This window comes from the organism of the source record quoted next, unplaced genomic scaffold, assembly GCF_019419815.1.
Source record: "Pyrus x bretschneideri cultivar Hongxiangsu unplaced genomic scaffold, Pyrus_bretschneideri_v1 Contig5, whole genome shotgun sequence".
In the NCBI taxonomy this organism is placed as follows: Eukaryota; Viridiplantae; Streptophyta; class Magnoliopsida; order Rosales; family Rosaceae; genus Pyrus; species Pyrus x bretschneideri.
Window position 1 is genome coordinate 9,618,547 of NW_025999787.1, and position 21,224 is coordinate 9,639,770.

Genomic DNA, 21,224 nt, shown 5'->3' on the forward strand with positions numbered 1-21,224 from the left:
TAGTGATTAAAATGTGATTATGGGAATAGGAAATAAAATACGAGAAATGATTTTTACCCGTTCATGTTTATTTATGTCACTCGATTTTTTTTTATTTATTCATTCTAAAGATTAGAAATAAACATTGGTGCGCGGAAATCACATTCCCAAAACAAAAATCAGACAAAAACTATTGAATTATCGAAGATCGTCGATTAATTCATTATGTTAAAATTCATATTTCAACAAATCGAGAAAAGAAATTAAAAAAAAAAAACCCCACCTAAACTGCTTAAAAATATTTAACAGTTGGACTGATAAATTGCCACTCTACAAAGCCATGCATGTAATTGAATAATTCCTGGGAAAACTTAGGAGGCATGTACAGCAAATGTAAGGTTCAATCATGAATTTCTCAGAACCAGATAAATGAAAACAGCAACAAGTTTGAGTGGTCAAGGAGTCTGCACAGTTGAGTCCTTTGATTTATTCTCTTTCGGAAGATTGCCGGTTCTCTGAGTCGGATTGCCGGATTTCTTCAATCATTCTAACAACTTCTTCCATGGTCGGTCGCATATCTGGCACCTTTGCCACGCACGCCATTGCAATTTGCAACATTTGAACCATTTCTTCTTCAATGTTTTGGTACCTCATCAGTTCAACGTCAAATACCTCTGCAGTCCACTCCTCCCTGACCACGGACTGGACCCACCGAGGAAGATCAACCATATCATCACGCCCCGGCGACTGGAGTGGAGCTTTTCCAGTCAGCATCTCAAGGAGGACGACGCCAAAGCTGTACACATCCGATTTATGAGAGTGCTTGCGGGTTTCAATCACTTCTGGAGCGCGATAGCCTGCACTCCGAGCAGTGGCAGGAACATTCATGAGAGGAGTCAGGCCAACATCAGAGATGCACCCATCGAGGTCTTGGCTGAGAAGGACATTTGTGGACTTGATATTTCCATGAGTGAATTTCGGACCACCCACAGAATGAATATGAGCAATTCCCCTTGCAGTGCCAAGGGAAATCTTTATCCTCGAGTCCCAGTCTAATGAAGGTCTTTCAATTCCCCGGTTTCCTGCCATCAGATACAATAAAAATTCAGCGTGGTGCACCAGATGGTGCTTCAATAGACAGCTGAATTCTCTATAAAGGTGATCTAAATAGGCTGTCCCAAATAGATCCATGCACAGACTTTCAAAATAAAAGTGATTGCCAATACAGAAAAGAAAATTGAAGATAGCAAGCTGCTTTGCATGCTTCAGTTAACTGAAAAGAAGTTGCTGAATTCAGGAGTTTGTAATCTTGTGTATTGGTTATGGAGACAGAAAGTAGGACGGTAACCTGATCTTTTATTATGCATAACAGATTAGCATGCTTTACGATTAAACAAAAGGGAAATAGAAGTAGTTAGGAAAAGTTATATGCATCCTTTGTAAATAATGTGACTTTCAGTGTCAGTAACACTCTCATTGGATGCAAGCAGATTAAATGCATCCGAGTTGCAAAGCATGTAATTATAACTCTGAAATGCCGACGTAACATCATCATCATCAAATATGCTACTAAACTACGTTGACAAAGAGCTAATAGACTTCAAAATGTTAAATTTCAGGACAACTCTATCTTAATTTAAAAATTATGTTTTTCTAAGGGTATCGGCAGAAATTATACACTCTTTATGGTAACTACCTGCATTTTCTCTTAGATATGTACATTAAGTTCTCACTCACAGATAGTAAGGCAAAGTGTGTTTATTTTTATGAAAGGGATATAAAAGAAAGAAATAGAGAGCAGTGACATGCATACCATGCAAACGCGCAGATAAGCTCCCATTTGAGATATAATCATAGACTAGCAGCTTCTCGTCCTTTGAGTAATAATAAGCACGGAGTGGAACAACATTTGCGTGCTGTCCAACCCTTCCCACAATCTCCATTTGCTGTTCAAAATCCCTCTTCCCAACAACGACTTCCTTCAACCTTTTAACTACCACTGTTGTTGCCTCCTCTAAGACAGCCTTATACGCAGTACCATAACTTCCCTTTCCTAACACTTCAGCTGAAGCCCTCAACAAATCGTCAAGATCAAAATTGTAAGAACAACCTTCAAAGAAAACTAATTTGTTCTTCTCGGGTTCTTGCACCCCACTCCCAAACTCCTCTTTGGGCTTCTCACTCCTTCCGCCGGTAGAAGACTTCCCTTTCAGTACACTTGTTCCTCCGTTGTCTTTCTTCTTTAAACAGCAGAGAACTATAATTAGGCCTAACAGCAACAGCAGAACAGACCCTCCAGCTGCAATAGCAATGATGTGTCCCAACTTCAGCTTTTTCTTGGAGCTTTTTTTCTGGGGAGCTGGTGGTGGTTGATTGGAAGTAGGAGGTGGCGGAGGAAGGACGATGGAGCAAGCTTTAAGAGGTCCTCCACATAAAAGTGAATTTCCCACAAAGGATGAATTGGGGAAATGTTGAAGGGATGGTGGAATAGAGCCATTAAGATGGTTATAACTTAAATTTAGACGCTTGAGCTTAGGTAGCTTAAGATCAGGTATAGGTCCAGAAAGGGTGTTGTTCTGGAGGCTCAATCCTGTGAGTTGTGTCAAATTACGTACCGTTTGTGGTATGTTTCCTGTTAAGGAATTAAATGATAGATCCAAGACATTAAGTTGAGGTGAAAAGGAGGTAGGAATGTCACCAGAAAAATTGTTACGTTGGAGGTATAAGTACCGAAGTGCAGGAAGGGAGGTAATATCGGAAGGAAGGTCACCACGGAGGAGATTGGACCGAAGGCTAAGAATCCGGAGGGCATCTAGCTTACCAAGGGTGTTTGGTGGGACAGAGCCCACAAGTCCAACTCCAGGAAGTCGGAGGGAAGTAACCCGGATGCCATTTGGAGTGCAATTGACGCCAACCCAGGATGTGCACACTGGGGTAGCAGGGTTCCAACTAAAGTTGCGGCGATGGGGAACAGCATCAGCAAAGTCAAGAAGAGCTTGCTTATCCGAAGTCAGGTCAGAAAAAACCACAGGAAGAAGAATGGCAATGCCAAAAAGGAAAGGGATAACTGAAAAGGGACAGAACTTCATGGAGAGCTGCTTCAACCAAAGTCTACGAAAGTGAGTAGAAAAAAATCAAAATGCAACCTCTGCAGGGCTCACAATCTCCTGATCAGCAAGAAAACGAACAAATCAAGATTAGGGATCAATAATGCAAAGCATTTCATACATTAAGAAGGCAAAATAACAAACAATTTGCAAGGACGACATGAAACACCGAAAAGTAGTAATAATATAGCTCATTTCACTTTGCCTCAATGCTAGACCGCATTTAAATTCAGCAGAACAAATTAAGAAACAATCAGCTTCCTTTTCCCATAAATAAGGTACAAAAAGGTATCATCAAAATCGGGTACGCATCTGTTGGAAGCTAAGTTACATACATTGTACACAAGTGGGTGAGAAAGGTAAGAATTAAAGACCTTTACATGCATTGCTGTCTACTATAAACTGATTGCATTACAAAACATGACTAAATTAGCATAATTATGGATAATTGATAACTCAGAGTGGTTCAACCACCAAATGAAGAAAAACTAAAGAAATTATTTGACCAAATTAAAACCTAATCCAACAGTCACAAGAAAAGTGGGGTTAGTCCAAAGCAACCACATTGACCAAATTCAACATTTTCATTACGGTAAAAATGGATGAAACTGGAAAAAAAATTGATGGGCTGAGCAGAAATTCAGTGGAAAAATATCAGTAAGGCATTCATGCAAGGAGAGAGCAGAAAAAAGCGCTTTTCACAATGGCAGCCATAGCAAGTTCAGATCTATAAGCACTTTTTTACCTGCAGTTTGCAGCGGAGAATGCCGTGAGACCTGAGGAGCTGCCTGAGCTGAATAGCAGAGGGTAAAGCTTCTTCCTTGAAGTAAAAAGCTTCAGATCCAATCCAGGCATTAGAAATTTCTTCTGAGATTATCACTCACTCAGGAGAAATGTTGGTGCAAAAAAAGCACAAAAAGTCAGACTTTTGAGAATTTGGTGGGAATTTAAGCAGGAAAAAGTGCTTCCGGGTTTCTTACCGGACAACTGCGCAAGGGGGAAAGTTCAAAGTTTGGTTTTGGAGATGAGAAAAGAAAATTTTTGGGTTTGATTATAAAAATATGGAAGGAGGGGAGAAAGGAAAGAGAAAGAAGATGAATAAATGAATCGATAAGAAGGAAAAAGGAAAGGGGAGATGAAGAGGATTGCACTGCCCTTTGTGTGTGTGAGCTGTGTGCCCCTCTCACTCAATGAGTCTGCCGGGAGACACAAAGCCCAGCACAAAAGTATTACTTTTTCGTAATACTTTTTCGTTTTGTTTTGGCTTAACGCACAATATTTTAATTTCTTTTGAAAAAAAAAAAAAAAAAACGACAGTCTAAACAACTCTAATTCATGAGAACTTAATGCAAGAAGATCCTAAGCTCATAAGACTTTTCGATTTGCAAAGATTGAGAAATTATTTATCGTATGCAACTTTACTTTTATTTTTCAAAACGCATGTTTCCACCATTTGAATTTGTAATCTTTTGATCACAAAGAAACTACATTTTCGTTATGTCAAAATTCACACACATAAGAATTTAACGTCAAAAAAGTGACCGCAAACTAACAAAAGCTCTCATCTTTGCGAGAGTCGATAAAAACATCTATCATACACAAATTTCTAAAATATTCTAATTTATAAAAAAAATATTCAAACACGAATATGAGAGAACGACTACACTTTCTTAACCATTTAACCAACTGACTTGACCTAATTTGGCACAATACACAATATTATATAATGTACATAGTGTTGCGGTTACGCTCGTTTGTTTGTTTCTCATTGGTTGTGTTTGGCTGCTTTCCTCAGCAATTAAATTCTTCAGGTTTCAGACTCACTATCCAATACAAAAACAAAGATTATTATTATGTACATGCAGTTTTATTTCTCATTGTATTTTGGATTGGATAACTTACCTAAAAATTGTTTTTTGATTTGGATTACTTACCTAAAAAAATTATTTTGGATTGAACATACATATGAAATTAGTCCTTCTTAACTATTAAACACACAACAATGTTATTTACACAACTCTTTCTATCTCTCACACCTCCTATTAATTTCTATTATTTGATTCTCTTAAATTCATTCGATCAGAAAATTAAAAATTAAGAAATATGTAAGAAAAGTCAAAAGAACGTATTATACTATCATATTCAATATTTAATTCTCCTATAAAAAGTTCAGTATTTTTAATAGGTTATAAAACGCTCATTATTTGTTTGAGTCTACTCCACAATGTGATATTATGAGTTATAATACGAACTTTTCATTTTTTTTAACCATCCTCTCATTACCTTGCAACTCATTCTTTAATTGTATTCAAATCATTAATCAAATTAATCGCAATTCATTCGCTCATCCTTTTGATTATTATCGTGATCCATGACCATTCATAATTCATTGTTTATCAAAAACTTGACTATTAGTTTAATCGGAATAGTGGTTCAAAACTAACACATTTGACTTCAAATGCTCATGAATTAAAATAACTGGGTTTATTTAGTAAGTGTAGTTTGTGAGTGATTATACATATCCAAAATTTAAAAGTTCTTTACCTAAAATAATGATTTGTTTGGAAGCGTTTTCAAAAGACAAAAACGCTTTTGGTAACAATACTTTTTGAATGAATCCTTATTAAAAAGGCAAGTGAGTCTAGGAAAGCACCTGCAGTGCTTTCTACAAAAAACACATAAATGATGCTTTTTACGTAGAACACTTATTGTGCTTTTGGAACCCAACGTATGGAGCTAAAATCCTCACTGGATATGTGTGAGATGTTTGCCATGTTTGAATAATGTTTGAAATCTCATACCACAATATGATATCTTGTAATGCGTTAATTTATGGTTCCGAAACTCGTAGTCTTCCTATCCGTTACCATCACATTGTTCTTGGTTGTTTTCTTCTGAACTCTTTTGAGAAATTCTTGACGTAATACGCGTCGGTGTTTGTTTGTACGTCCAGAAATCTTCTCCTTCACTAGAAGAAACACTCCCTCCTCATCGACTGGGCAGGGCAATTTTTTTTGGTCAATTAGGTAGCGAAACTTGAGTAGATGCAATTCCGTGCATGCTCTGGCTAACAATCATTTAATTGTGCCCGAAAAAGTAGTTGTTGTTTCATTTCAACAAAAAATGCTTACTTGTATATTCGTAATGTTTGTTATCTACTGTTTTACTCTGCGTAATATAATATGAATGAGCGATACAGTTACTATTTTTCACTTTGAGTATATAAATAATAAATAATTGTATATGTCATATTTACAATGACGTAGTAACACTAAGCGGTGTTTTGCATATACCCAAAAGCCTCTCCATTTCAACATTCAATTTTTAAATTCCCTTATTGGTAGGCTAGAGCAGCGGTGGGAGTAGCTCCTTCAGCTTCTTTTGGTTCATCATTGCCCTGTGGGAACGGGTGCCTTTTTGGTCAAAAGAGGTTTCATGCTGCAGAGGACTGCAAGAGGGCTTTCAAATTTTGAACCCACATAAACACATACGTGTGAAAAGTTATCATGTCAAGCTTCCCATAAATTTCATATATAATGTAAGTATATTTATGTCTAGTCTCAAATATTACTCAAGTATTCTCGAGCAACTACGAAGTTATTATACCCGAGAGAAACAAAAGTAAAATCCAAGTTGCAAAAATGGGTCTCCAACTCGCGCAGTAGTTAAATTAAGACAAATATCTATTTTAAAAACTAATCATGCATGTTAGAGTTGGTTGGAAATCAAACTTGAGTGACTGCTATTACAACACTTTCAAGTTTCCCACCCATCTAATCCATTGGGGGTTATCAGTTAATCTTATTCTGATGGTGATGATATGACTTGGATTTAGAAAAGAAGTGACCAATTTAGTTGAAGGTTGAAGCTAATGAGACATGGGATCTTCAATAATATAACTTATGAGCTGTGGGGTGCTAGGCAGAGTGTACCATCTTTGATGGAAGAGTTGTGGACTGGAGGGAGGGAAACCATGATCCAACCACTACCTCCACCTTTTTATTTTATTGCCAACTACCCTCAACCTACCATTATTACATTTAGATCTGCTCCACCATCTGCATGCTCATCAGCACCCCATGCCAAGTGCAAAAATTCCAAAAATAAATTCTTAGCCCATCACATGAAACAAGATGCTTTACCTTCTCACTAATTAAATAAGACTATGCAAGAATTTGTGAACTTAAAAACTTATGAACATTTATAGATGATAAATTCTGTCATCTAATCGGCGACCGAGATATATTTCACTCTTTAGTATCTCTTTTGTCATGAGAATGATAGAAAAAAGGAGATACATCTTCAGTTATAGACATGATTTTATTTTTTATATAGGTCATGGTGAAAATTTTTATCCTTTCTTTTTCTTCACTTTTGGTGAGTCAAAACTTCAAATGGAATGTACTCCACAACCATGATTAAAGTGCATATGCATGGTTTAAACATCCAAAACAAGCTATCTCTGAAACTACTAGATAATCCCAAAAGAAATCATGCATGAATAAGAAGTTTGAACCCTTCTCACGATCATGATGTCTCAGTAGTAGCTCTTTTCAAAAGTTTAATGATTAGACATACATAATCTTATGTCCCTCGTGCGTTGGAGAGGGACTTACCTTAAGGAGATGTATTGTTTTTGTGTTTATATCACTCCTCAATTGACTTTAACATATTAATGCATGTGGTTTGGGTATGAAAGAAGAATTTTCAGTATCAGTCTTCTAAAATTATCAACCTACTTCATTAAAGAATATAGAGGGAAAACAATATGTCAACATGAAGTTGGAGTTTGGGCATCTCTAGGAATCATTTCACCTTAAAAAGCTGCATGAATTTTCTCCTTATCAGAGATTTTTTAATATAAACGGAATAAAGGATGATACATTATATCATTATACAATTAGAATGACACTTAAAAAATAAAATTTTTCTCCACTTACATAATAACATATAGTGTTCTATCCGTGTTCTGGCTACACTAAAAAATTTCTTCTCTCTTAGGCCCCAATTTGTTTTGTATTTATTATGTTTGTCAAAGTTGGTGTTACATGGAATATTCAAAGGTGTTTTATGATGTACCAACAGCACAAAAGAATAGACAAAAAAGCACAAGAATTTTAGTTTAATATTGGTCATAAGATTAAACATTGTTTTAAATTGTCCGCTTGTATTTAGTCTCTCATTCTCCCAGCTTGGCAGACAACCCATCTTAATCATGATCTAGCAGCAAATTAATCATGTACAATTAATGTTAGTATTTTGTTATATGTCTTGAAGCTTTCAACTTAGGAATGAGAATTAAGAAATTAGTATCATTCTGATTTCTAACTTCTTGTGTTTGTTGATATTTAAATAATAAAAAATTTAAGTAGGGTACATCCATCAAATTCAGTTCAGGTTTGAGATCAACCATACATGAACAACAATGTATCATCTTAATTCATGACTTCTCCTAGTAAATTTGTCTTTTACTTTATGACATGTTGACTTACTATTAGCGAGTATTGAAGAACTTGATATCTTTTTAATTCTTGAATTTTCAAACGTTTACTAACACGTAACAAAAAAATTAAAAAAAAAAAAATAAAGTATCAATTCAAGAATCAAATCAACTATATTTGAACAACATTATCATTTCAATTCATGACTTTTTTGATTCAAGAATGGTAAGTGTTCACAGTGGAGCATGGAAAGTGATGATGGAGAGGTAGAGAGGGAGAGGAGAGAGTTGAATGCATGCAATCAATGTACAAGCTCAGATCTCAAAGATGCCACACACTGGCAGGCAATTGCTTAGCATTGCCAATACTACAAGTTCCAGAAGGCCCATGACTGAGAGTGAGAGCTTACTAACTAATGAGTGAGCTGTGCCAGATGCCAGCAATTGGCCCCAAACATTGATACAGAATATCCACCCTTACAAGGCAAGTACCCAATTAAAACATTTCAAAAATACAAGGCAAAAATTTGGGATTTCTTTAAGTAGCATATTGAATGATATGAGAATGAAGAAATTGAAAATACAAAAAATTAAATAATTATAGAAATTAAATCTAATGATTAAAACACTCGTACCATTGATTGATATGTAGCATTGAAGTTGCACCTAAAAACTTGAGTCAAAATAATCCATACATGAAGAGCAACTTTCACAACATTAGGTTTACTATCATTGCGGTATGTCATGCAAAGCAACATTATTTATAAAGAAATTTACACATAATTTTATATCATTAACATGATAGATCATGATTTAGTGTACTCGACTCGTCCTCCTACATATGTGGTAGGCTGACCTCATTGAAAATATGCAAGGAACCATGAAATCGAAGAGGAATGGTGTATTACTAATTGAAGTTTGTAATGCCATTTTGGTGTGATTTCTTTGTAAACTCTCTGCTTTGTAAGGGCAAACACATGGAGGGGGGCTTTTAGTTAAATAAAAACCAAGGCTCTTTGTTTGCACTTCACAGCATCTTTGTAGTAATCAAGGACATGATCCATAAATTAGGTAGTGTAGGACCTTTTTGCTTTGTTTATGTTTGTAAGGAGAGCATTTATAGCATGGAAATAAGGAATGAATAAATAACAGTGAGTCATTATTTCCAAAAGAGGTTGTATTTGCATATACCCCTTTGACTCCATTTCCAATAGTGAATAAGGAAAAAAATTTGTATACAACCGAATATTATTTTAGGGTATATTAATTTTAAACTGTAATGTCACGTAACAAGTTATAACACATAGCATTTATGATAGGTTTAGAATACTGTTAGTTTGATGTTTTGGTTGACATATATATGTTTAATGGGTTTCACGTTCCATGAGTAAGTGTTGAGATTATGAATTCCACATCAGTTAAAAAAAAATAAACATTGCATGTGCTTATACGTAACTAAAAACTCACCATATTGTCAATTAATTTATAATGAAATATCAACTTTTTTCAAAATTGCAAATATGGAACTGCATGTCAAACGTGCGGAACGAATCCCATCTTTGCCCTTTGTTTTTCTTTTTCTTTCGGTCCAGTAGTTGGACAAATATACAAATCTCAGATTTAGTTTGTACACAAAATAATGTCACAATGCCCATTCCTTCACATTTGAACGGGTTTACTATTTTATTTTCTTTTACGAATTTTATTTATTTCAAGATCATCATTTGGATCAGTTTACTTGCTTTTGTGGCCTCTTGACAATTTAAAGATCACACTTTTGTATCTGCTGCAAGAACTTACACGGACAACTTAGGAGTATTAGATGCCATAAAAAGGTAAATAATCTTACATGGCACCTGCCCCACCCCACTTCCTCCTGGTAAGCCTATGGGGGCTCTGTTGGGAAAAAAAAACTTAGAGTACACAACTCTAGCATAAGTGTTGGAGAAACAATACAAGTAAACAAATTACTTGTATTACACAAACAAAATATTACAACACAAACTATCAAAGACACTCTTGAGAAGCTATGACATTCACTCACTTTCTAGAGACAAACTCTAGAACACTCACACTCTTACAAGACTATTCTTTCTTCTCACTCTCACTTGCTTGCTTGTTGATTTGTTGATACAAATGATGTGGATGCCTTCTCCTTTTATAGGCATGGATGGAACCTTGGAGAAGCATGGACACACTATGCTAGAGATATCTAGATAATTCCACTAACTTCCTAAGCTAGAATTATCTACACTAATCTTGCATGTTGGTGGAAACCTCACCATTCTTCTAGACTCTTCCACCAACTTAAGAGACAACATTCTAGTCATTTCTACAAAGTACTACTTTAACTTGGATAATCTAGCTAACCAACCTTAGTGAATGTTCTAAAATTCTTTATTCTAGATTTGTTTAGGTCCTTTAATGAGATGGGGTTGATTGCTTTAACAGGCTCCGTCCCTGCCAAGTTGTTGTTAGGGCTGGTCCTAAGGTTTTTAGTGCACACTGCAAAGGCTCAAAACGTGCCTTTTTTTAATACCCAAACACATATTTTAAAAAAATATATATTTAAAGAGGGTTGGAACCCAGTCGAAGCTGGGGGGCTAGGCCCTCACGCCCAAATTATATTACTTGAGAAAACATACAATGGGTGGGGCAAAGTCTGTAAACCCCGACAATCAAATGTAAAATCATATACAACCACTTTAAGCAAAACTCCATGAAATTTCAACCTTCAAGAAATCGTCTTCAATAATTTCATGATCATGAGACTCCTCACCAACATTTTGTAACCCTTCACCAACATTTTGTAGATGGAGGACCGGCTTTGAATGAATTTAATTCATAAACTGCTACTGTTTGACAAAAGGCTTCTGCAGGTTCCCAAGTGAAATCGCTCCTCCGGCGAATCTCCAAAGAAGTCAAAGTTTTCATATGCATTTTGAAAGTCTTCTTCAGCTGTGTACATGAAATTGGAGTTTTAAGAGATGAAGTGAACATGTTTCTCATTTGATTGCCCTAAAAATTTGACATACATGACTAGCAAGGATTACACACAAAGCATGCTCATGAACTTTCTATCAAATTAGAAGTATTATCTGAGAATAGCAGGAAGGTGGGAAATATGGAAGCACTCTTTTTGTTCATGTATTAAAAGTAAGTTACCTACTTTTGGTTACGATACACTTCATTCCAGCAACTTCGGCCGCTGCAAGGCCCATGCCGATGTCCTCCGCCACGGCTGTAGAAAAAGGAAAGATGTTACATTTTATCCTAGACAGTTGGGGTAGGGAATGCACATGTTTGTAGGAGTAACTTCTTGTTGGCAGCTTGAATTTTCTGCTTAAAATAACAGAGACTACTTCCTTCATATCTGCAATGCACAGTTTATTATAAACACGATTAACTCTCAAAGAAAAATGTTAATCCTTTATAATTGCATAAAAAAGTGGCTCAACAGATATAGTGTTACCTTCCCAGCCCAAAGAACTCTCAGTAAATTACTAAGGTGTTGAGACAATGGTGAGCAACACCATAATAAAGAGTGACCCAAAGTACCCAATATGGACCTGCACTGAGCAAACTTTGTTTCGGAAAACAAATTACTCTTACAACACCGTTATCATCAATGGCATAATCGCTAATAAGTTCATGGTGAATATGAAATGGAGAAAACCTGAAGAAGGGAAAACATGCGTGCTTAGATTGTTCAATGTAAAAGAAAAGGAGAAGAGCACACCTTGTATACTGCTGATTTTACAGACTCTTGTCCTCAATCAAGCATCCAGAATTTCTTTCATTCATTAAAGACAGTACTAAGTCCATAGGACATTGTACGAACCTTCCATACATGCAAGCTGGGCTACGTCCATGTTTAGCAGTTTCTCAGGTTTTTACTATAATTACATTTCAAAATGAGCATGAGTCTTTTAGAGAGTAACTGAAGAGAGAGAGTTACTGTAGTTTGGTAAGGTGCTGCCTACCTTCCATCCAACTAGAGTCTGTCATCTTGTGGCCTTGCACACCGTGAAATTTGGTTTTCCAATACACATTTGCTGTAGTTTGGGAAGGTGCTGCCTACCTTCCATCCAACTACTGCCAGACTGATTTAAAAGAAGAGGGAGAAGGATAAACAACTTTTGTTATGCTAGTTTAAATTTGTATGTAGTAGTTGAGACGAATAAAAGAAGAAAAGAGATAAACATGTAACATGATCTCTGTAATTTCATTTCAAGAATTTTAAAACGTACATATGATTTGTGGAATATGAGAAATCTTGGGACAGTCTGTGCCGCTATCCCTGCTGCAACTTTGCTTTAGAAGGGGATGACATGCATAAATCGACAGGCTTTGTAATTTGGTGAGGCGTTGCATAGCTTGGACACTAGGTAAGTTGGTCAGATTCGTGCACCCTAGAATATACAGATAAGTAAGGGATGTAAGGCTACCCAACCATTCTGGCAAAGTCTCCACTCCGTCAAAGTTACGTACACAGAATGATGTTAGAGAAGTGAGGTGTTGAATTTGTTGAGGCAGAGACTTGAGCTTAGGCCAACCCGTCAAGGATAACCTTGTCAGTTGCATTAATGATCCAACTTGAAAATCAGGGAAGGAATCGAGCTCCTCCGAGAACCCACCGATGCTCAAATCCTCCAACCGCGGGAGCCGTTGTAACCCCATCGGCAGATATTTTAGCTTTTTCCAATTTACAATCCCCAATTCACGGAGAGAATTGAGGTTGTCTAAACTTGGAAGAATCTCTAAATTAGGGAAACCATTTAATACCAGCGTCTCAAGAGAGAGTGGAAATTGCAGCCCGCTCACCCCACTTTCCAATCCTTCACATTCTTCAATCGTCAGTTCTCGAAGGGAGGTGAAGGTGCCCAAATCTGAAAAAGATTGTAGACTAATGCTGCTACTTTGGACACCAAACCATGCTACCTTTGGGCAATCTCTTATATACAATTCCTGAAGAGAAGGACATTGTTGTGGAAGAGCAGGAAAGCATGATAATTCTTTGCAATTAATAATTCTCAAACGCTGAAGAGAGGACATGCCGCCTTTAATTTCAATTGATGTCAGATTATTACCCTCAACTATAATCAATTCCACGAGAGAGGCCCATACACTCAGTGGGCCTGATAGTCCATTACAATCCCGAATATACAAATGGGGAAGACGTGCAAGGGTGTAAAATGGAAACGATGTTACACCACCGCATTCGCTTATAGACAAGTTCTGGAGAGAGGTGCAGTACTCTAACCCACTCGGTAGGCTTGACAATCCTTCACAATTAGCAATCTTTAATTTCCGTAGAGATGTCATGCCCTGTGTAATTGGAATCAACTCTAGACTATGGCATCTTCCTATATTCAGGTTCTCAAGGAGAGGGAGTGCGTCTAGCCCATCCCCCAAATGCCTCAACTTTTTACACCGTTTAATATACAAACTCTTAAGAGAGCCGCAAGATCCAAGGGCAATACAAGTTAAATCATCGCATCCATCTATCATCAACTTCTCTAGGCAAGGAAAAACCACAATTTTTTGTGTTGACATCATTGGTGCTTCAAATTCCATCCATTCAATTAGATCGTTGCAGTTAGAAATATTTAATTCTTTTAGTGCAGGAAATAAAGTAATTATCTCCTTACTTGTCGTGGCTACATTGTGGACAAGATCATAACCGTAGAACTCAACTCCAATACATTTCAAGTTAGTCATTCCGCTAATCTCAAGCACTGTAAGTTTAGGTAGATGACCAAGCGGTGGGACTACTTCACATTTGTCGCATCCAAGTAACTTAATCTTCTTCAAGTTGTTGAGTAATAATGACCCACTCATCATCCACGATGGAAACTCATCACCCATGAAGTTTTCAATACGTAAGCTCTCCAACCCAGGATGCGGTCGGAGGCCTTCCAGTATATCCCCCTGTTCATTGTTGTTGGTTATTGACCAATCTTCTATCCATTTGAAGCTTAAATGGCATATTTTCGTCTTATCCTCCAACTTAGCTTTCTTTGCTTCTTCTCCATTCTTTACGTGCTCCAAATTACAAACAATTAATTTACCTCTCAAATGTTTCAGGTCAGCCAACTCTTCAATTTGACGACCAGTCTCATTACCCACCGAAAAGTAAGGTAATGTTCGAAGGCATGTTAGCCGACTTATCCCCTGGGGGAATTTTGTACTCATATCAAAATAAATATGCCTTAGGTTGATCAAGTTTTGCAGCTCTTTTGGAAACTCCTCAAGGGCACAATTTGTTGCTCTTAAAGTCTGTAGGTTATAGAGCTTGCCTACAGATTTGGGGAGTTCTTTGAATCTTGTTTTAGAAATGTTAAGATACCTCAAGTGTTTCAACCTTCCAACTGAAACTGGAAATTCTTCAATCTTAGCATTACTTAAATTTAAGACACGTAAAGCTTTGAATCGTGGAAGAATGTTACTAGGAACTTCACCATCGTCGAAAAACACTGACCGCAATTTCTTAGCACTTCTTTCTAGAATTTTATCTAGCATAGAAGTAGAAACCCGAGCAACATGTCGAATCTCATTTGTATTATCTATGCCACATAAGTCTCCCGTCAAGCTTTCTGATTTAGATACATGTTCTGCAAGGTCGTGCACAAGATCGTGCATCTGGCATATGCTAACAGTGCCGTTGTCACTCATTGTAGCATCTTGAAATAAGGAACTTTGCAATAGAATATCAAAATATTCATTGCCTATGTCCTCCTTATCTTTATTTTCACCAGGGGAAGGGTGGAGTAATCCTTGAGCCATCCAAAGTTGAATCAAGTTATCTCTTTGAATTTCAAAATCTTTCTTGAACATTGAGCAATATGCAAAACATTGCTTCAGTGATGGCAATTCTAAATTGTCAAAACTCAACTTCAAGACTGGCATAATTCTATCTTCTTCTTTTGATAGGTTTTCCCATATTCTACTTTTTTCAAACGACAACCAGTCTTCAATATTTTTTTTATTGCACAAAATGCCTCCCAAAACCTGTTTGATTTGAGAGTTTCTATCAATAGAGAGTAAAGTAGTTTAACCATGACTGATTTTTTTTTTTTGGATCTATGCGAAGCAAAATAATGTTTTTCACCATATTTTTTTATCAGATGAAAAAAATGAAAAGAAAAATATATGGAAAAAAAAAAAGGAATAGTTTTAACTAGTTTTAAGGGTAATTTTTTCTTTAATGTTTTTAAGGTTACAACAATTGCACTTTATTACGCTTTTTTTTTTCCGTCTTGCTTTCATAATTAAAGTTGACTTTTTATATTAGCAACTCACAAATTGTTGAATGCACCCCACATTAAAATTTAATATTACATGATTTAGTTATCCTACTATGCAATGGCAATTTTGACCTTATTAGGTTAAAAAAAATCTAAATACACCTCAAATCACTTTTAACGTATTATTTATCTTATTCGACTATCAAAATCCCTCCTACCCTCCATTGTTGAATAAAACCATAACCAATGAAACTACAAACATGTTGATTAAGAAAAATTATTTTTGACGAATGAAACACAAAATCGATGTTTCGAAAGCTTCACATGAGGTAAGCTTTCATATTTTTTATTGTTTTAAAGATTTTGACGACATCGATAATTATTTAATCTTGCTTATGCTACGTTATTCAAGCTTCTATGTTCGTATTCATCTTTTAAGGATCACAGGGATTACATGAAGAATTAAACACCTAAAATTACCATCAAATATTAAAAATACACGACATGGGTTTTAATGGTGGAATTGAAAACAACTCACATATGCTTTAAATCTGAGATGACATCTTTTGTCAATTCCAATTGGCATTTTTTGTCCAAATTAAAAACTTTATAAGATTTGAGAAATGTGAGGTGTATAGAAAATATGGGATGCATGTAGAAAATATAAGGTGTATAATGAGAATGTGAGGTGTGAGGGTATTATGGGGAAGTATGTGGGGTGTATTAAGATAATTTTTCATTGAAAAAGCAAATGTGGAGTGTATTAAGTATGTGAGGTTTATTCAACAATTTATGGAGTGTTAATATAATAAGTCTTAAAGTTTGATTTTTATACTTTCGTTAGTCTTTTGGTCAACTATCCCGTTAATTAATGCGGTGACATCACTTTGACCCACCAAATTTTCCATGTAGACAAACAAATCATTTAATAAACATTAAAAATTAATTAATTCATAAATAAATATAAAATACAAAAGGAAAACAGGTCTTGGTAGCCCTTTTACAAACCCACCAACAAAAGATAATCTTTGCCTTCAAAATGCAATCTCCACTAACCTTCATTGATAAAAATATCCTCACATTAATATTTTATCGACACAATATTAACACATTTTCAAAAGAATATTGATAAATTATTAACATAATAATAATATATTTTTGAGATTATTTTTGTCAAAGAGGGCTAGTAGAGATTGTATTTTGAGAGCACGCTAATTTGGTTGGTGTATTTATAAAGGGTAAATTGTCATTTGACCTCCTGAACTATTACTTCAGTTGAGATTGACCTCTTCTTCATTTTTTTTGGTAAATTAACCCCCTGACTATTTGAAATAAGATAATTAATCCCTTGTCATCAGATTTCGTCCACTATCTATCAAATTCAAGGACAAATTAATATTTTTATCACAATTCTTACATGTCACTTATAACTACCAATCTAATTATAAAATGTGAACATATAATAATGTGTAATAACTATGTGAAATGATTCATTATGTAAACGTTTGGTTTCTTATTATGTTATAAGTTTTTGAATTATTCTTATCCACATATCATTATTTTATTGGTCGTTCTAATTGATTAGTAATAATTAATGATGAAAAGACTAATTTATCCTTGAATTTGACGGAATAGTAAACAAAATCTAACAATAAGGGAATAGTTGATTGATTTTAAATTATTTAGGTGGTCAATTTTTTAGGAAGTCAAACTGGAGTTTACCCATTTACTAGCTCAATTTCCCAATACAAAATCTCTCTCTCTTCTCTCTTCCCCCTTTCTTTCTTTCCCTCTAATTCCCAATTCCCGATCGCCCTTTTTGTGCTCCAAAAACCCAATCCCCAAAAACTCAAAAGTGGTGGTGATGAGGCGTCGGAGGGAGACCGGGGTGCGGGGGTTGGTGATGGCTGGAGCTCAACACCTTTTGGTTTTCATTTTGAGTTTTAGTGATTTTTCGAAGCTAATTAAATTGGGTTTTTTCATTTGATCTGGAAGAAGCGAAATTTCAGTGACCTTTGTGTCGTGACTCGTAAAGAACGAACATTTTACATTCGAACGGCAGCGAGAGAAGGGAAAGAGGGGAGGGAGAGATTTTTTTTTTGTTTAGAATTTTTTATTAATTTAAAAAAAAATTTAGTTTTTATCCACGTGGCAAATTTGTTGGGCTAAAATTAAGCCTCGTCGTTAGTTAACGAAATCGAGACTGACAGAATTATGAAAGTGTAAAAAAAATTAAACCTTAGCTATATATGAAATTGTGAAAAAAATAATATAATAAAGTGTAAATTTTGCAAAATTTAAAAGTAAATAAAAAATTACCCCAGTTTTAAGCTTTCTAAGGCGTCTTAAAATAATTTAGACAATGCATGACGTAACAACTACCAACATGACATGAGTCAAAAAAAAAAAAAAAAGAAGCAAAGAGATAATTCATCCAATAATAATGCAGCTGGCTTAAGTCGCTTAACTAATTTAATTGATTCTAACTGGATCGGTTTCTTTTTGGTAAAGTTTTTACACCCACGAATTTATGTAAATTGAATTTTCCATGGGGTGGATAAGGTGGTGAACCCATGGGTGGATACAAGTATTGTCCTAATTTATAAATGAAAACATATAAAAAAATAATAATAAATAATAAAGGTGCAAATTTCATATTATGATATATAATAATACGCACCTTTGCTACCAATGGAACGCCACCACAATTTTTGGCAATCTTCAATCCAACTGTACGGAACTCCGTAGGTATATCAGCTTTGTTGGGGAACGCTCTATTTTTCATGATGGACCAGCATTCATCCACAGAAAGCTTTCCCAATTCATGTCGTTGAAGTAGCTTTTCGGGGATCGATGCGACTTTGCCACTACGAGTAGTGACAATAATCTTGGACCCCCCGGCAGAACGAAGCTTAAACAAACACTCCATCAAATTCTCCCATTTTATGGGATCTTCATTCCAAACATCATCAAGTACGAGTAAGTATCTTTTATCTTTCAACTCTTCATTGAGGAACTTAAGCAGAGCATTCCGGTTATCTTTCGAAGACGGGGCGTTTGCGGGTTTAAGCTGCTCTAACATCTGAAGTAGAATTAAATTGACATCAAAAGGGTCCGATACACAAACCCATATTCTCGTTTGGAAAAACTTGTGTACAGAATCCTCATTGTAAATTGACTTGGCCAACGTTGTCTTGCCGAGGCCTCCCATTCCCACGATGGCCATAACAGAAAGATTTTCTTGATTGTATTTGGAGTCGGTCAGGGTTGTAACTATTTTTGACACAACACCTTCCCTTCCAACAGTTATTTCATCTCTGCCAATGAATGCGTCGGTTTGTCTGTCCCATCTATTTCCTCGAGGGGTTGCATCTTTATTCTTGGAAACTAGTCCAAGAGGAGATGCTTTCCTCTCGAGATCCAGCAAGGATGCGTTGATCTTCTGAATTTTATGCGCCATTTGAAGACGAAATGCAAGTGGATTGGAGAGTGAAAAGAAGTTAAGAACCTTTTTCTTGATATGGTTTTGGATTTCGACTTTACGCCGATCAACTTCGTACTGGAATTCGTCCAAGACATCCTCAGCATCCTGAGCAACGTCTTTGAGGTTCTTCACCCATTCCTCTATTGACTTACTCCGACCTGTTAGAGAATGGAAAGAGGTTAAATAGCTTGTAATTGTATCATGTGTGCGTGAGATTACGAGAGAATTCAGAAATATATACTACCTTGTGGTTGGTCGGCAACATCAACTAAGAAACGTTCAATGCTGGCGAAGGACTTTTGAAGCTTTCTGAGTTCAGCTTTGAAACCCCACGCGAGACCGAATTCATGAGCAGCGAGTGAAAGCACCTTGTTCAGTATTCCCTCCGCAGCAAAAGTGAGCACAGCGTCAGCCGCCATTCCTTCAATTCCCTGCAACTCAGCTAATCAGAGTTTTTAGTTTCTCTCTTCTTCGATACAATACAAGTGCAATGCAGGAAGATATGATGGACAATAATGTCGGTAGGTTTAACTTTTCATAACGTGAATAAGGTGGGGCATCCAATAATTCAGGGGTAGATTCCTATCAGATAAAAAGCTAATTGAGGATAGATTTACTTTAGACGTGGCTCCTTCTTCTCTGATTTGTAGCTGTTTAGTCCTTTTCAACCAGCAACAAGAACGAAGGGCAACATTATTCAGACAACGTGTGTCACGAGGCTTCGGATTTTTTTGAAAATCATATATCATGCATACAGCTGGATGCAAGTAAGTATAGTGATCATCAAAGTTTACTTATCTGCTTTCTAGGAGAGATAGATTTTCTTTTCTTTTCTATAAGAAAATAAACAATTGACAGTTTGTACGTAAATAATATTGAGTCTTAATCTCACAGTAAGAAAAATAATAGATGTTACATGTGTTTAAAGTAATTTGATTATTTCTTATATTGCTAATTGATTTTAAGATAAAATCTTAAATATGGATGTAAATTTCTAAGAAGGCTAGATTGACATAATCACACTTGCAAAATATCAAGAAAACGTTAGTTTAATTGACGAAGACCCAAAAAAAAGGCTAGGTATTCACCAAAATGCTTTGGATGTCTAAGTCAGAGTTTTTAGTTTCTCTCTTCTTCGATACAATACAAGTGCAATAGAGAAAGATATGATGGGAAAATATTCTTCACCGGATCCTTTTTTTAAGGATTTTAAGAATTTCGTGATCATAATCGTTCATCGTACATCGTATGATCAATTTTATAAATATTAAATTTTAAATTCTAAAATAATTTATGATCGTACAATATACGATAAATAATTACAATCATGAGATCCATATGATTCTTGAAAAAATAATCTGCCGATAATCCTTTTGCGATGGACAACAATGTCTGTAGGTTAAACTTTTTATAAAACAGGTGGTGCATTCAATAATTCAGGGTGGATTCCTATCAGATAAAAAGCCAATTGAGGGTAGATTTACTTCAGACGTGGCTCCTTCTCCTTCACTGATTCGGAGCTATTCAGTCCTTGTCAACCAGCAACAAGAACCTAAAGGCAGCATTATTCCAACGTGTCACGAGGCTTCGGATTTTTTTTAAAAAAAAATCATACATATGCAAGTAAGTGTAGTGATCATAAAAGTCTACTTATGCTTTCTAGGAGAGAGAGAGATTTTATTTTCATTTCTATAAGAAAATAAATAATTAACCGTTCGTACGTAAATAATATTGAGCCTTAATTTCACATTAAGGGAAAAAAAAAAACAGACGTTATATGTGCTTTTAAGTAATTTGATTATTTCTTATATTGTCAATTGATTTTATGTTTAAATCTTAAATGTGGATGCAAATTTCTAAAAAGACTAGATTGACGTAATCACATTTGCAATTAGCAGACAATGTTAGCCTAATTGACGAAGACCCAAAAAAGGGCGAGGGCATCCACCAAAGGGCTTTCGATGCCT

General features: G+C 35.7%; 2 protein-coding genes across 11 annotated transcripts; both read right to left on the reverse strand.

The window, feature by feature from the left end:
• Nucleotides 1-294: 294 nt before the first annotated feature.
• Nucleotides 295-4,306, reverse strand: LOC103946104 (probable inactive receptor kinase At5g58300). Its single transcript, XM_048569380.1, is given in 4 exon segments — nt 295-473; nt 475-1,061; nt 1,793-3,146; nt 3,832-4,306. Coding segments are annotated over 3 exon segments (1,902 nt in total). The 5' UTR covers nt 3,069-3,146; nt 3,832-4,306; the 3' UTR covers nt 295-434.
• Nucleotides 4,307-11,077: 6,771 nt separating this feature from the next.
• On the reverse strand, nt 11,078-19,898 carry LOC103946307 (putative disease resistance protein RGA1). Of its 10 annotated transcripts, none has more exons than XM_048569028.1 (8): nt 19,502-19,898; nt 18,454-19,415; nt 12,777-15,537; nt 12,510-12,629; nt 12,266-12,383; nt 11,999-12,095; nt 11,696-11,899; nt 11,078-11,484 (listed from the first exon to the last, which is right to left on the reverse strand). In XM_048569028.1, exons 1-4 carry the CDS (start codon nt 19,674-19,676, stop codon nt 12,619-12,621), a joined length of 3,909 nt encoding a protein of 1,302 aa, XP_048424985.1. In that variant the 5' UTR covers nt 19,677-19,898; the 3' UTR covers nt 11,078-11,484; nt 11,696-11,899; nt 11,999-12,095; nt 12,266-12,383; nt 12,510-12,618. The 10 variants fall into 10 exon arrangements, with proteins under 10 accessions (XP_048424985.1, XP_048424984.1, XP_048424983.1 ...); XM_048569027.1 differs by having other exon boundaries at nt 12,266-12,388; XM_048569026.1 differs by having other exon boundaries at nt 12,266-12,422.
• Between the last annotated feature and the right edge of the window lie 1,326 nt (nt 19,899-21,224).